This window comes from Lates calcarifer, linkage group LG16_LG22, assembly GCF_001640805.2.
Source record: "Lates calcarifer isolate ASB-BC8 linkage group LG16_LG22, TLL_Latcal_v3, whole genome shotgun sequence".
In the NCBI taxonomy this organism is placed as follows: domain Eukaryota; kingdom Metazoa; phylum Chordata; class Actinopteri; family Centropomidae; genus Lates; species Lates calcarifer.
In genome coordinates, this window is record NC_066848.1 from 6,474,007 (window position 1) to 6,491,142 (window position 17,136).

Genomic DNA, 17,136 nt, shown 5'->3' on the forward strand with positions numbered 1-17,136 from the left:
CCATTTTAAGAATATCATGTGGGGGTTGAGATGATAAATGAATGAAAAGCAGTGCTTATGTTAAATATAACTATGTGTGTGAATTTTTACCCCAGCATAATGCTTACTCCTTTCCACCCCCCACATTATGGGACCACAGGGCATTTAGGTAAATGTGATCTGGTGGATAGACAACTCACAGCAGCTCATCAGCTTTAATGGAATCCTGTTTAGTTTATTGTCTGCTTTACTGACTCCAAACAAGCTGATTTTGTTTGTAATAATATAATTTGAAGTAAGAAGCAGCAGCTGACTTTAAAAAAGTTGTAGTGCTTTCTGATAAATAATGAAAACAAGCGGTTCTTGGATACAGTGTGTCAGACTCACAAGAAGAGGGAAGTGACAGCGCTGTGAGACAGCCTCACAGTTTTAAAGTATGATATGTTTTCTTAGCTGTCCACCAGGTTTCATGGGGGATTTCTGTGAAGTGGATGTTAACGAATGTTGCTCAGCTCCCTGCCACAATGGTGCCATTTGCCAAGATCTTATTAATAGCTACGTCTGCCACTGCAGGTCAGGTGAGTCACCCAGACAATCCTGTGAGTTTCTCAGTTTACTTTGAAATCAGGTAACCAAATCAGGTTCTTTTCCCCCTGTATAAGCCCTGTTACAGGAAACCTTTGTTGCTCATAAAAACATAGCCTAGATGGCAAGACATTTTTGAAGGGAACAAGAGCACTTAATGTTCTTACTGTGCCCCAGATGTAGTAGAGTACAGTACAGTTTACCATATGTAAACCATCTTGATACTTAGAGAATGCCCATATTGGATTGAAAGGGGGCATATAAAGTGTGACTAAAGGTTAGCATAATGCCTGCATAGCTTCTGTGCCTCAAAGCCATTCAAAAGTCATCCACTTTTCTCCAGGGAGGAATTTGTAGTCATACAGTACTAAAAAAGACAGTGATAAAAAGACGATACAGCCTCACCTCATTAAAATGTATGTGGCATCTTACTCTTTAGTGAAAGCCTTTTCTTGTCTGTGTATGTGTGTGAACCCAAAAAGAAGCAAATCAATGTAGGAGAATCTGATTGATATTCACTTCAGAGGGTGGAAGTGGGAGAGCCTGGGCTCACCACGGCACTCTGTGGGCTTTTGTTCCTGGCAGGTTGGACAGGCCTTCACTGTGAGGATGACATTAATGAGTGCCTTCCACAGCCCTGCAACCAGGGGATATGCATTCAGAATGATCCAGGCTATGGCTACACCTGTTTCTGTCGTCCTGGATTTGTGGTGAGGCTCCCCACCTTATTCCCCATCTCACATCTTTTTTTTTTTTTTGTAGCCTTTACCCTTTTGCACCCTCAACTCTCAAGTCCTCCCTTGGCACTAATTTGCTGCACTGTTAAAATTAGTGTGTTCCTTTTGCTTTGTTGTTCATAGTCTAATCATCATTTATTATTTATTATTCCCTTTTTGAAGCAGAGACATGAGGTGCCCTTCTCATACAGCACATGTGACATTTTTTATATTTGTTGCTACCGCTGCAACTGCTTTATATAAGCACTTCACACCTGTAAAAGTTACTTAGAAAAAAATGTTGCACATAATAAAAATAATCTGAATTTGACTAGTCAGTTATAAGATGCTATCTTGCATCACACAGCTATTAAGTTAGTTTTTTTTATCATCATGTTTCCTACCTAATGCAAACTTTATTATTAAAGCTGCAAACATTATTTGCCATTTAGCATCTAATTGTAGAGTTACATGACTCATCTAAAGGCTGTTTATTTCACATTCACAGGGGAAAAACTGTGAGCACAACTATGATGACTGCCTGTCAAATCCATGTCCAGAAGCATTTTCCTGTGTAGATGGCATCAACAAGGTCAGTTGCCTGCCTCCTGTTACGGATGCTGTTCCCTTGGCGACTGTAGTCAAGAACATCTCTCGCAGCTCCACACCTAGAGTGCCAACTCCAACACTTAGCCCAACAGCAACAGCTGAGCAAACCACAGGTATGGACAACTCTGTGCATGCATGTCTTTTATGCAGTGGTGAGAAGTACATTTATGCAATACTGAGGTACTTGAGTATCATTTTATGCTGCTTTACACTTCTACTCCACTACACTGTAGAGGGAAATAGTGTACTGGTTATTGTAGCAGCTATAATTTTTGGTTGCTTTTCAGATTAAAAAAAACATAATAAGCATAAAATACAGTATGACTCTTCATCTAAATAACTGCTTGAGATCCAAAGAGGTAAAATTATCCAGTATTTCACAAAAAAGGAAGAAAGAAAAATTAAATACATGTTTCCATAATAGAAGTTAGTTTTTCCTTCTCACCGACTCATCTCATGACTCCTCAGATTGACATGGTGAACCCTTGGAGGGGCCCTGACCCCAATGGCTTTGAACTGCTGGATACATGTTGTTACATTAGTAATAACAATCTAATAAATTAGTAATAACAATCTAATAATAACAAAACACTAATTGGGTAATTCCTCCGTGGGGGGAGTAGTTGTACTTTTTTAGTTTGTTTTTTTTTTGATAGTATTGTATGCATTATGTATGTAGTACTTGTGAGTATTTTTACATTGTTGAATTGCTAATTTTCTTCAGTAATTTGCTTCCTCCCCTGGGTTCTCTACATTCATGCTGCAGTCTGCATACATGTAAGAAGTTTCTCTAGTGCTTTATCTTAATATTATAATATTAATATAAATCTGAAACACAGACCCATGGCTTCTGGAAAGACACTCATTTTGATGAACAATTATTTTCCTACCAAGAATAACACCTATAACCTTAATGATATATCAGCTCAAATACGGCAGTGTATCATTTTAAATTAACGTTTCTCAATCAACTCATAGCTCCTATTACTATGCTATTACTTCCATTAACATTATGTGTGCAAGAATGTGACACTAAATTATTTCAGCTGATAAGTCATTAGACCAATCAATTTGTTCTGAAGGTGGTCCAGATTTTTTTTTTTTTTTTTTTTTTTTGACAAATTACAAACCTATCCTTCCCTTGTCCTTCCTACCAAACATTTTTGCTGCACAAGGTTTGCCAGTTTCGAAGGAGAGGAGACTCCCACTGAGCTGGTACTCCAAATGTGATTTTAGAGCCTTTGGGACATAGCAGGTGATGATATATTAGGTTTGATTGAGAGATTGTTGTAGTTTGTGCAGCTCTGGTGAAAAAAAAATCCTGTTAAAATCTAGATTTGTATTGCCCACCAGAGTGCAACAATAATTTCCAAGAGTGATAAGTCCAATCATTATTTGAGGCTATATCCTTTAACTCTCAAATGACAGACACAGTACAGAATATGTTATACATTATTGGTATTGGATTCAGTCATCTATGTGAGAGGAGGAATTCAGAGCGCTGGGCAGATTGTTACTCCTTGACAGATGAGGTCTGTCTACCTTTGAAACTGTTCACAGAGCTGTAAAACAGACCTATTGAACACAGACAAGCTTGAACCAATTCAGTGCGACACTCTGAAAATCACTGTGGGCCAAACATAATGGAGTCCTCCCCACTGCACCTGATCCAGCCCTCATTCAGAGCATATTGCATCAGTGCAGAGAGGGTTAAACTTGTACACGAGACACTGGTAAAGAAAAACAAACCCCAACATCTAAACACTGAAACATGTCTTTGCTCTTTTACACGTAAGTGTATAATCAAAGTAAATAAGTTTTAAAGCAAGAGGACCCAGAAACTCGTGAGTTTATCTAACTAGGTCACCATCTAAAGGCATGCGGTGCCCTTGGTGCTGCTTGAAATAGACTCAGACAGTGCTCCTTTAAACCTAAGACTGCTCCACAACCTTTGAAATACACCAAGTCAATGGGAATTTAAACATAGGGGAGATAGTTAATATGGTACACTGACAGTAGAGGAAAATTTCTCAATAGAACATGTGAATTTGGTCAGAATCTTGACTTCTTTTATGTTTTAATTTCAATGTAAAAAATATATTAAGTTCAGTTCAGTAGCAAACTCGTATTCGACAGATGGAGATGATTGTCTTCTGGGTTTCTTTCTTCTTTTTCCCCCTTTTTTTCATCACTGTACATGCAATGCTGAGCTCCACAGTATTTTAACTCTGCACTATGAAAGCTGATGGGAATCTAGAAAGCACACTGCTGCTGGTGGAGAGAGGCTTAGTGCAGCTAAGCCACGATTTGGTTGACTCTCCTTGGAGTGATCAGTGCAGCACAGGTGAAGCTGTTATCTTTTGCTGCCACGTGCAGCAAATGAAATTACTTAAGCTCCTCTAAAATCTGCTTGATGAGTAAGAAGTTAGCCAGAGGGTCATTTCAAACATGCAAGTGCCCATTTTGGGTCAGTCACCTTGTTAACCTCCAGCTTAACGTGTGCATTTGTTCTGTTTTTTTTTTTTGTTTTTTTTTAATAGTTTGTTTATAATTCAGTTGGCAGCACCTGATTTGTGTGTGTAACAATTTTGATATATTCAGTGACACAACTTGCGAGTGAGTCATAATGACATTCGCATAATGTGCACAGTTATGCATATTCATGAGAAAAAGGCTGGGCAAGATGAAAAAAGCTATCTAAATTTGTCATTTTCAGCTGCAGTTTATGGCCTGTGTGCTCCTGTATAGTAACTGTCAGTACAGCGTGTTGGAGTAATTTCAGCAGTTATTTTTAAAACCAGACAACAAAGGTATAATTAGACACTAGATTTGGAAAAAAAAAAGAAGTCATATTTAGAATTTAATTCCTCAGTGTATCTTAGCAGTATAATGATATTCAACTGAATCTTCCTACATGACATAGCTTAAATGTAAGACATTTTTCTGCCATTTTGGTATGTGCACAATGACCTTTTGCCTTCCCCCAGGGCTCTGAAATTACAAGGGTCCAAGAATGGTCCTCAGCAGTATTTTATCTCTGTCCTGTGACAAGTTCAATCAGTCAGTCTATTACCTTACCCAATAAATCAGGGACAAAACAGGACTTACATCCTGGCTTTTTTTTTTTTTTTTAACCAAAAGGGACATTAAGTCTATATCAATTAAATATTGCCGTCCAACATCTATCCTCATATTAATTGATCTTAAGTTCACATTTCTCCAAATATATTTTTCTAGTGGAATATCCTGTGCTTTAATCTGTCTGATATCTTTATACAGTCTGTGCTGCAACATTGCACTCTACCTCTCCATGTTACATTAAATATGACTCATATCAATTTTCTCACCTCTTTTATGGACATGTATTAAGACTGCCCCTAATTATATCTGATCTGAAAGATTTATATGATGGAATATTCCCTCTGAGACGACTTCTTTTCTTTCTACTGAAACTAGCAAAGCTAGAACAGAGTACAGTAGTGACAAACTGCTTGGTCAGCATTATGTTAACAGTAAAAAAAAAAAAATACTGAATCTGTGCATAACAGGATATTGAAAAGTGAAAAAAAACAATGTTTATATTGTACACATTTACAATTTAGATTTGGTCCAACTAGTTGAGATGTGTGGATGAAAAATCTGGTGTGAGAATGTAAGGTAGTGGTAAAAACAGGAGACCTTTGAAGGAGAGACTGAAGCTAACTGCTAATGAGGCATGATACTGCCTCCTGGCAGCAGCCTCAGACTGCATCAAAGACTACATCAGACTAAACAAGGCTTTAAAATTAATGAATAGCTATGTCTCTGAGGGGTAATTTTCCATCATCAGCATTGGCAAACTCCATTGTCAGGAGTGAAGCAGAAGACAGCACAGCATTGTTGCTGTGCGCATTTATCCTCATTAATTCACAGATCACAGTGGGTCTGTTCCTGATAATTCTTACCTTTTTTTTTTTTTTTTTTGTCAGGGGGATTTTCCTCAGGGTATTGGTCATATTGCTCTCCAGAGAAAATGGGGGTTTTTAGGTTAGCTTGTTTGCCAAATGCCTTGAGGGGCCCACTGTCAGATCAAAGAGGGTCTGGCCTATTAGGACTTGACGTGTAACAAATATTGATAAAGGTCTCACTTGCAGCTGCCCGATTAATCATGGCAACAACTTTGCTGATTTCTCTAGTGCAATAATGCTTTTTTTTCCCTTTTCAGACAAGAATAGATAGAGCATGAGACAGGTGCATCCAGGAATGCTTTTCATTTTAACAAGCTCTGCCGTTTGACTTTTCTGCTACAAATTGCACTACTTCCTTCAAATGAGAAATATATTGAGCATGAGTACCCCTAATGCTCGCCTTCAATTGCAGTCTGAGTCAGTCTTTTAAGTTTGTCTGCGTCACTACCCCCAATAAGCTGGCGGGCAGTGGAACTTTTCCTGAAATACCCTATAATTGCCCATTCTCATGGATGATATAAGCCAAGTTATTCCACTATAAAATGAGGCATGTAATAAACTTGTATGAATACGTTCATTTCAGCCAAGACTCCTCTCTCACCTAATAAAGTCCCATTTGCATGCTTCACAGCTTTTTTGCAAATAAGACTATTTACAGTATGCCTGTACAGTGAGCAAAAGAAAAACTGTGATGCTACCAAGAACCCCTAAAGCCTTTCAAAATAATAATAATCTAGTTTTTGCCTCTATTTCTCATAATAAATCGCCCTGCACTGTGCACTAGTCACTATAAGCTGTTTTCCATCCATGTTGCCATGGTTATTTAATGGACAGAGGTCACATTTACATTTTATTCAGTAACATACAGTAGTAGCTGCAACAAAAGCAGAAGGTCTGTACTCAAGCCTCAGTTGTAACAAGCATCTGCCCTGCTGAGGTGTCCTTAGCTAAACTCTGAATCTTTAATAATTCTGTGGGAGCTCTTCTATATCTCACCCTGTGCACTGACCTCCCAGAGGAGGAAGTGAGTGAAAAGTTGAATTCTTCTTCCAGGGATCAATAGAGAATCTTAGCAGAATTTACAGTAAAGATGCATAAACTGCAGTCTGCAGTTTCCATCTCAGCTTTCTATATGTTTTTGTTTCCTAGATTTGAGCTACATTCAGTACTTTGGGGATTCATACCTGGAGTTTGAGGGTATTGACCTCAGCGCACTCAACAATATTACTGTGAGATTCCAAACCCAGGTGGCCCAGGGAACTATATTTTATGTGGACCAAGGGCCTGCAAATGGTGATTTCTTTTTCATGAAACTCTATGTCTTGGATGGAATCTTACAGGTAAAGTTCCAGTGAAATAGTTGTTATTCATGATTGTTAGGTTTATAGTAACAACCTTAATAAAATACTTTGTCTTAAATGTTTCAGTATGCCTTTTGCTGTAATGAGGAGGAAGAGATTACACCAATCAAAACATTAATTCGTGTTGATGATGGCATGGTTCACATTGTTAATATCAGGTACGTTCTCTTTGGTATTTCTTTGACCTTGTGAGCCTGGTTGTGAATTTTCAGATTTTCAGATATGTGCTGTGGTCAATTCATATTCAGCTTGTTTATACAAAAATAAATTCTACTGCAGTGTGAGGAAAAAATATGTTCTATCAGAAGTGATATAATTTCATTTTGTAGCTATTAATTTACAAAGTGTATTAACATAGACGTCAACCCAGATGTAGTGTGTTATGCATCTGCCTCAGGCAAGAATATATTTTCTGTTGAGAAAAAAAGAGGCAGATTCACAATAATAAGCTACTTACAGTAGCTCTTAGTAATACACAAATTTCGTTCAAATACTATTAGCACCTCAGGTGGTATTAACTTGATCTTTAGTTATCCACTCATTTCAAGTGTGGTAGATTTTTTGTTATATATATATACATAGAAGGGCTGTGAGTAATACCGGCGAACACACATTATTGGCAGGAATCACTAGACTGAGAATTTAGATTTTATTACAAATGGGCAAATGGGCTTACATTTTAAAGAACTAAAACAAACGTCAGAATGTGCCTATTAAAATGCATTAGTGATCACTGACCATGTTTTATTGGCTGTTCTGAAGTCTTCATTTGCAGTTTTTCATTACGAAAAGATTAACAAGCAAGAGCTGAGCACAAAATCAATGTTTAAATGATTTAAAGTGAGGCTGTGGCCCCTTTAGTTATATTGTTCCTAAGCCCATGTGCAATCTTGCTGCCAGCCCTTTCCATTATGTTCTGACATGAGAAAGATTGTGGTTTGGTTTCAAGACACAAAGTTTATTATGTATGAGCTGGAAGCTGAAACAAAGCGGCTAATGTTCAGCTCATATCAAATCAGTTTACTTTGCATTTAAGGAGAGAGTATAGAGACTTTTTAACATTGCACGGGGCCATTTCATCCTTTTTTAGCAGAAGTTCTGTTTGGACAAAGATAATAATTTTCAAAACACTGTTATTTTTTCTTTGACTAATCTTAAAGGGTAAGACTGAAAGGCTGAGGCAGAAATAAATTAAGGTATTCTGAAGATGAAATTCTAAATGAGATGAACACAGATAAAAGGTAAGGTACTGGAGGTGCTTATGAGCATACTGTGCCAAAGGTGAACAAATAATTTCCTGTTGAAACAAAGCTGACTGGGAAGGTTGCATGTTTCTTGGCAAAAAGCTGCACTGCCCTAAATATGCAAGTGCATGTAGAGAGGCCAATCAGATTTAAAGGGCTACAAGGCTCCACCCCTGTTTTTTTTTTTCCTCCTACAAAAAAAAATACAACAGCAGTATGAATCAATCATAATGTTCTGTACCAACCCCTCTGAGACATTGCAAGAAAGAGAGCTGTCATAACTAGAGGGTTGGGAGTATGGAAAAATGGTTTCTGGTGTCACAAAGCAAATTCTTTGTAATTGTCTGATGGCCGAGTCCGTCCATCTTTGTCTGATTTGACCCAGAGCTACAACACCATGGCCATCCTCAACGTCACCACCTAACTCATTATAGACTTTTAATATATCTTCCCGTCAAAGACGCTTTTCAATATGTTAAATAGAAACCCAGTGGGGCTGACTTCTCAAGGACAGTGAGCACAGTGCCCTCTGGCTGCTGGCCAGGCCGCTCTGGCAGACTGCTCCTAAATTAACCGCTTCTCCACGCTGGCTCTAGAGGAAGGACTTACGCAGCTTGGAGTTAGTGCCCCGAGTGTTTAGCCGGCATATGCAACAGCCTGCAAAGTACAGGCTTAACAAATCAGACTAGATTGCTTCATGGACCTCCTAACTTCCACTCGGGGAACAAGGGGTATCAGGAGACACTGGAGAGGAGACTGTGCATCTGTGGCCTGAGTACCCTCAAGCTGCAGATGGTTAGTCCAGAATCTGCACTTAGGTAATTATCTGCTCTCCCCTGTTGTTTCAAAATGGAGAATTGGTTTTTGAAATCTATGAATGGCTGTGGGGTGGGTCCAAAATAGTTGTGTCAAGGCTCATAAGACACTTAGAGAAAACAAAATGGAGTTCAGCCGTAGCACCACAGAAAAGGATTGTGATTAATGAATGTATCAACAGAGTAAACAAAACAATTAAACACAGTTTTTAAATCTCAGCATTCAATAATTCACTTGTTTTCTTGGGCAACTATTAAACCAAGTGTTAAGTTATAACTATAGAGATTTTTTAACACATATTAAAATTAATTAATTAAGATAATATTTTATCTGCAAGATGAAGTTGCCAGTCTCTATTGCTGCATTACATCTGCAATAAAAGTTTTGTTTAGTTTTAGAGTGAATTTTTCAGCCAGAGAAAACATTTCTTTTATCCAAACTTTTTCCTGTCAAAGAAGTCACTACGTCACAGAAGACTTAATTTCTCAAAAGTGGTTTTCTTCTAATTGTTTTCTTCTTTTCTCAAGGTATTTTTAAGTTATTGGAAACCATGGACATTTTTTGTTAGGGTTTTTTTTGTTTTGTTTTGTGAAATTGTTTCTAAAGATGGAGAACTGATATGTGTTATGCATATGTGTAAAAGATAACTAAAAGAGCTATTGCTACAACATACTTGTTCTCTTAACACCAAATGATATGTTTAAAACATGTGTGTTCATGCTCTTTTACAGACAACACCTGACCCCTTGTGAAGCAGAGCTCTCTCTTTCTGGCCATAAGAAAATCAAGAGTAACACAAGTAATTACTGGTTGGGACACATGATACAAAGCACAAACCATGTCTTCACAGGTGGTCTGCCACAACGATATCCCCCCAGTCAGGTAAGACTCACAAGCACTGTCTGGTTTCTTTCTATCATAAGTTTCTGAAAAAACATACATAAAATGTATGTGAATGTTGCATAATGTATCATAAAAATTGCAGCATAATGAAAAAAACAAATCAAATGTCTGTTGTTTTTTTTTTTCTTAGAAAGCAAAACCTTTTCACAACTACACTGGCTGCATTGAAATAATTGAAATTAATAACCTGAGGAGTTTTTACACATCTGATGCCATTGCTGGCAGCAACATCAACCAATGCAGGTAAAGTTCTCGGACTCTAAAAAATAAATAAATAAAACAATGCCTTCATTGCTGTCTCTTCCTCTGATGAAAGTTTGTTTTTTGTTTTTTTGTCAGTACGGTATGGTTTTTAGTTTTTCTGGGCACAAGCACCAAAAAATTCACCCAAGGAAAGTCACCCAGACATAATAACACACCTGTGTGTTAATATTTTGATAGTTAGATCATGTAGTGTAACACAAGCACCAGCTGTCCCATTTTCTGATGCACTGGGGAAAATCCGACCAGTTATTGTGACAAATGGCACTTTTTTGGTAATTTTTGTCTCATCTTTGGATTATGATAAAAATCTGTCTGCTTGTTAAATTACTACATTTACAGTATATTTATTCTCATTTAATGGGTAGGATTGGGTACACAAGAATCTAGGTCATATTTTTAGCCTTAAAAGCAAATAATTCAAATGTTAAATTGGATTTTTGACCTTTTAAACTAGTCCAAATTTTGTCTAATTTTACAGATATACACTGGATGCCACTGAAGCTTCCACAAGTTCCTCAAGTTTGACAACTCAATCAACCACCCCTGGCACAGTGAACACAACAGCAATGGCAGCTCCCACACAAACACCAAAACATCCTCTGCATGAATCTCAAGTTTGCCGTGACGGTCTCTGCCACAATGGAGGAACATGTCATCGGCCACAGCTGCCTGGAGGAGCTCTGCCTTCCTGTCACTGCCCGCTTCATTTTACTGGAACTTTCTGTGAGAAAGGTAGGCTTGTACATTTAGTGTTTTTAACTGACAGTGCTTTTATATATAATATATAAAACACACACACACACACAAGCAGTAAAACGCTTAAAAACCTACTGTACTGTGACCTCCAGTGGTATCATCAAGAGCCAGCCAACAAATTATGTTGGTTAATATATGCTGAGCCTCTTTGGCTAATAGGTTTCACTGTTAGGGAGAATAGAGTCAGCTGCATTAGGAATTTTGAGTGATGTGAATTATTCAGGATATGATTAATGAAATGAAAGATCCATATAAGCAGCTTGAACCATCGCTGTGTGCCCATGTTCACCTCCAACGCTCTTTGGGAATGAGAATACGACCTTGCTGCACTTGCTCAACATTCAGCTAAAGCACTCATCCCTGTCCCCACCAAAAATATTTATTTTGTACCCACCGCTCCAGCAGTACTAGACATACATACTAAGGAGTTTTTCCTTTGCAGATTTCTTCTCTGTGCACTTATATTGTTGTTACTGACGTTTCTTTCTTCCTCTCTTGCGTGATATGCTTTGACAGCTAAGAAAAGAGCATCCTGTATTTTGCTGTTATTGTCATTTTCTGTCAGTGACAACAGTAATAACACTCGAGTTGTGAATTAATTGCATGTGCGCTTGATAAGACAAGCCAAGCTGCTCTCGACTGAGAGACATTTCAGATGCAGTGTTGTGATAGCCATGTTCACTCCACTGCACTCTAGCTACAGTATATGATTAATCCCCCAACATGTATTGAAAAGGTACCACTGACATAGATTAAATATGTTAATCATTAATTACACATGTTAAATATATGTTACTATGGGTGTTGCTATGTAGGGGTATTTAGTTTGTTTGCTAAACCCTTCCCCCAAGCAGTAATTGTCCAATCATAGCATTCATAACTAGGTCTGACAAGCTTTGGGCTTCTCCACATGCTGGAGTACATGAGGCTGTAGTAAGAGTTGTAGGCCTGCTTGCCAAGAGTTTGGAGGGTGGTTTCTTTTCTTTTTTTTTTTTTAGCCTTTCCAAACAGGGGAGCAAAAGTATAAGGAGCAGATTAACTGTGTTTACACTTCAGTACCCAAGCCAAAGTTGCCAAGCAAAGCATTATGTTTGCCAAACACATCATTTAATCTACACTGTAAAAGCCTTTCCTCTTGTAGAAATGAATCAAATACAAACTAATGGGTAAGCAAAGCAGCCAAACATGATTATGATAGAATGAAATAAGAGTCTGATCTTGTGTTTCCCTTTCCCGTACTTACAAATTAAGTCAACACTACAGAAAAAAAACTGTTTTTGGCCATTAACACAAAATTAAGACAATTTTGTAGTATTTGTGTTTTAAAATGAGTTGGCACAAAACTGCTAAATGTACTATAGTTATCACTGTGAATTAAATTTGCCATGTGCAACAGTTACTAAGGGGGGAGGCAGGACATAGTGAACATAGTGAAGTCTGTAACCTATTATATGGAATCATGTGGAAAAAAAATACATCAGTGCCTATTACAAAATGGTCACCCAAGAATTATCCTGTAGGACTTTTTTCTAGCTCATCAAGGATGGTGAGGGTTTCTCTGCTTTTCCTCACCTGTTCCCTCATGTAAACACACTTCTCTTCCTCTGCAATCCCCAAAGCACTGCACTAAGAAGTCATGGGTTTTAAATAATGGGTTTTGGATAACAGTGGCCACCAAATGTCATATGTGCTGTACATTTTGAGCCTGGGGAATATTTGAAGCAATGGAAATTCTCATTAGCATTACAAAGGGTTTCAAGAATGGAAGCCAGATTGATTTTCACCTTCAAAACCCCTTGTATGCGATTTAGGCCGATTGCATAATCTTGTACATGGAATACATGGAAATCTGACAGAATGCTGCTTAGAGCTAATGTTAACAATCATTAACATGGCTTGAGTCACCCGTGTGCACCTGACACCCTTATCTGACACCTCTGCCATGTGTTCTAAAAATGCTAATTTACAGGTGTTTAAGTAATCTACTGAAATGTTATTTGTCTCTCCAGGCACTGTAACAAAAACGATGCTATTTTTAAGACTTCACTCTCATTTGTTTTTCCCATGGGAGACAGCTACATTGAGGAAAGCGGTGCCCCCCCCCCCCGCTTACATGACAGAAGCTGCTTTGCTAAACCAATTATTAAAGATGCTTTGGCGAACTTCTAAACAGCCAGAAGAGAACAAGGGATATGATTCATTTATTGATTTATTCACTCATTTATTCATTCATTTATTTCTCACCATTGTAGCATTCAGAGAAGGGTAATTACTAGTGTGCCACAAAATATCATTGCATGTGACATTCACACACTAGCCGGTTGCATAAATTAAAATGAACCTTTGTTACCCAAAGATGCATTATTACCAATATGATCAGATAATGTATACATACAGTAAGTGCCCATCACTATTTATACCTGTAAAATGAATCCAATGTTATGCTTGATTTAATAATACATTCTCAAAGATGTGTAATTTCATTTTTACTTTTTTCCTAATCAATCATAAAAATGTGGGAGCCTTTTCCTTCCCTGGCCATAAAGTAAGTCCCTGCTTATCCCTCAACTTGTACCACTCATAAACTTTTTCTTTAAATACCAGCAGTGGCCTTTTAGAGTCGTTTCTGCTGAGTTTGTGGAATTGCTCTTCCTCAAAAGCAGTTCAGTCTCTCAGGTTTTACACCGTGCAATCTCATATGAGCACTCATCCAGTCTTGTGCTTTGCAACAGTAGTTCTGATAGCCCGCAGACAGAGTCCAGAGGCTGTTTATGTGCTGACAAAGTCAGTGAATGTGTATTGCCACTGCAACTCGGCTGGGTGACAACCTTGTCCTCACATCTTGTTGAATTAAGTAATAGCCACAAGAGAAGAATAAAGAAGTCACCCCTGCTCTTAGCTAATTATAGAAACATCATCCCAGTGACTAATGATGTGGACTTGTTTGTGTCCTAGATGAAATGCTGACATATCATACAGCATGTATCTAAGACAAAACATTGGTTGTGTATTTGTCTCTGCAGCCTCTTATATGATTGTTGAAGAAGGTTAAATGTCACTGATATAATTAATGTTATAATTAAATTGTAAAATAATAAACATGTTAATGTAGATCATTGGTTAATCATTTGACTTGATATACAATGCGAAACACTCAGAAGAACACTCTTTACAAATGTGACATCCTTTATCCTTAGATCTATGGATCAGATTAGGAATAAAGCCCACATAGAGTATAAGTGCATATAATATTTAATTGTTTGTTTATTCAACACAGTCAGTAGAGATAATGAGGAAATGCAACAGATGTAATATAGGGTGTATAGCTGGTTAGGCAGGTTACACAGGTTAAAGCTACTAAATCAATGAAGCAGGTTCAGGAGAACACTTACAGATATGATAAAATAGATCATGTCTATGTGTCTGTGTATTGTACATTAATGTGCTGTATATGCATATCCACACACGGGTGAGATTCTGTGAATGTAAGTGTGCAGGTTTACACACAGTGGTTAAATGAAATGAAGTACTTTTACTCAAGTGCTGTACTTAGGTAAAAGGTACTTGTACTTTAAATCTGTGTTACCATTTTATGCTACTTTTGGCTTCAACTCAGTCACATCTTTGAAGCAAGTAGTGTCTGAGTGTTTCCTCTACCACCATTACAGTATATTGTATATGATCAGTATATTCTGTATTCTCTAGTCAGTGCCTGATTTAAGACTACAGCAGGGATTGGTACTAGCATTTTCATACCCAGTAAAGCTTTAAACTTCCCTATGTAGCTAAAATGTCAGGTGCCATACTGTCAAACATATTACTGGGAAAGACCTACAGACCTTTCTATTACACCTAGCATGTCTGCACACAACCAACATCACAGTATCAACGGAATTACTTGAGTTATTTTTTTGGAAGCTGTCAATCCAAAACTTTCAGACTTACCTCTCAGTAAGATATAGTAGATATCTTATGTGCAGCCTGCACATAAGAAGCTTGACATGTGTGCTGTGAGTCTTGCTCTTTTATGTTCAAACCCTGGAGGGATGCACCTCTGGTAGGGTGTACCATAATCCAGGCCAGTACCTGGTGGTTGAGTGAGTATTTGATATCAACTAGCCAACCATAAGACAGGTTTTGTCAAGATAAAGCCAGTTCATCTGGGCATGTCAGAGTTTTAAGCTATGATAAATTGTCTCTTCAAAGAAGACACAGTAGGTCGTGTACCTTGCCAAAGACATTCTGTCAAGTACGTAAGCATTCAATTGAAAGCTAAGTGATCACAAAAATTAGTTATGGAGTAAATGGCTGCAGGGTAGGGAAGTAGGCATAAAAGACGAAACCAGTGAGGCAGGAAATTATTCAGACTTGGTCTGTATTGATCATGACCTCCTTCTATGGCTCATTACCTTGTGTCCTTACTTCTCCTATATTTGAAGCTGTGATGTAGGATGTTGGCCAGAAAGGAATGATAAAATGAAAGTTGAGAGCACAGTTTTGTCCCCGTAATGTCTTTTGAACAACTTTTGCCTAACCACGCTATTAATCCAGATAAGATAAGCACTCTTTTTTTCTCATTTAAAATGCCATTTTGGTTTGGTGTAACCTATTTCAGTATATAGCTTTGCAAAATCAGTTTTTAAATTGTTTCTGAATTCTCTTTTTGATATTTTTCCTTTACCCTCTTCAATCTAACCTAACCCCACTAATAACTCATTATTTTTAAACAATATAAATATTAGATATATAAATATAAATATAAACATTTTTATTTGTGTAACAGGAGGTACTTGATTGACTATGATTACATTTGATGTGTTGTAATTCTTAACAGAAATCATGAAACAGAAATGCCAGGTAATATTTTCACAGATGAGGACCAGATAGAATTTTTTCTGTAGGGAGGAGAAATAACAATAATTCTTTAAAAAGCAAACAAAAAAAAGACATTTTAGGCTGGTGAGTCTTTGTATTTTTGTGTTTGACATTAATGGGACCTGATGAGGGGTTGTCGGCTTCCTGCTTTGCCAACACACTGGCTAGGTGCTGCCAGCTCTTTTTGTGGGCATCTAGTGTGTGTTTGCTGTAATTGCTGGTGCCTTTAAAAATGAGCCAGCTCAATCTGCCCTACTCACAAATTGCCAACAAACATTACAGGATTGATTCATCATTTTCAGCCCAAGGAAACTGCTTCTTCCACAACAAAAGAAACAGAGTTTTTATTGTCTCTTTGATTTCTCTCTTTAATTTGAAGTATTTGCTGTCATGTCTACTCCACATAATTTTCTGCGCAAGTTGGAGTCAGCCATTCTGATTGGTTGTGAAAAGAGCAAGAGTGGGAAAGTAGAAGAAGCACAGAAGGCAAAGATAACAGGATTATGACCATTTGAGAAATGGTATGACCAGAAAGTCCTCTCGTTTGTTGGTCTGGTGACTGGTCATTAAACCCAACCAAGTCAGCGTCCTACTGGAATCCACTGAGCATCCTCATTGTCAAACCCTGTAATTCACCTTGCTGATATTTTCACTTAGTACATAACTTGTCTCCTTTTCATACACTTGTTAGGGCCATTTTTGTGATAGCCTGTTTATAAGAATGACTGATACCTAGGAATTGCATTACACCTGTTGCTACAAATAAACCCACTAACACTGCACTAACAGTCCACGAGTGGAGTCTGACTCACAGATCAAGCAGTACAGCATTAAATTATGAAACACCGTAGCAGCCACCTTCTCTTTTCCACTTTGACTAACCAGTAGAGGGGTACATAGTTGCCACTGACTGAACATCAATTTGTCCACTGCTACTGTTTAGCCAATCACAAGACTTTAAGATCGCTCTGTACTATATGTTTATCGAATCAAACATCAAATTTCTCAGTATTCACTCTAATGCCTTTTTTTGACATTCTAGTCTGTTCTAAATGTTGTCAATCATTCACAGGTCTGCTTT

At 37.7% G+C, this 17,136-nt stretch overlaps 1 protein-coding gene across 1 annotated transcript in view; it reads left to right on the forward strand.

The window, feature by feature from the left end:
• eys (eyes shut homolog) overlaps positions 1-17,136 on the forward strand; it is a 140,041-nt gene that overhangs the window by 77,837 nt on the left and 45,068 nt on the right. Inside the window, exons 31-38 of the mRNA XM_051076578.1 lie at positions 433-557; positions 1,150-1,274; positions 1,789-2,002; positions 6,986-7,176; positions 7,264-7,355; positions 9,989-10,139; positions 10,291-10,403; positions 10,903-11,156. Of these exons, the coding sequence (XP_050932535.1) occupies positions 433-557; positions 1,150-1,274; positions 1,789-2,002; positions 6,986-7,176; positions 7,264-7,355; positions 9,989-10,139; positions 10,291-10,403; positions 10,903-11,156 (1,265 nt within the window). The remainder of the gene's footprint in view (positions 1-432; positions 558-1,149; positions 1,275-1,788; positions 2,003-6,985; positions 7,177-7,263; positions 7,356-9,988; positions 10,140-10,290; positions 10,404-10,902; positions 11,157-17,136) is intronic.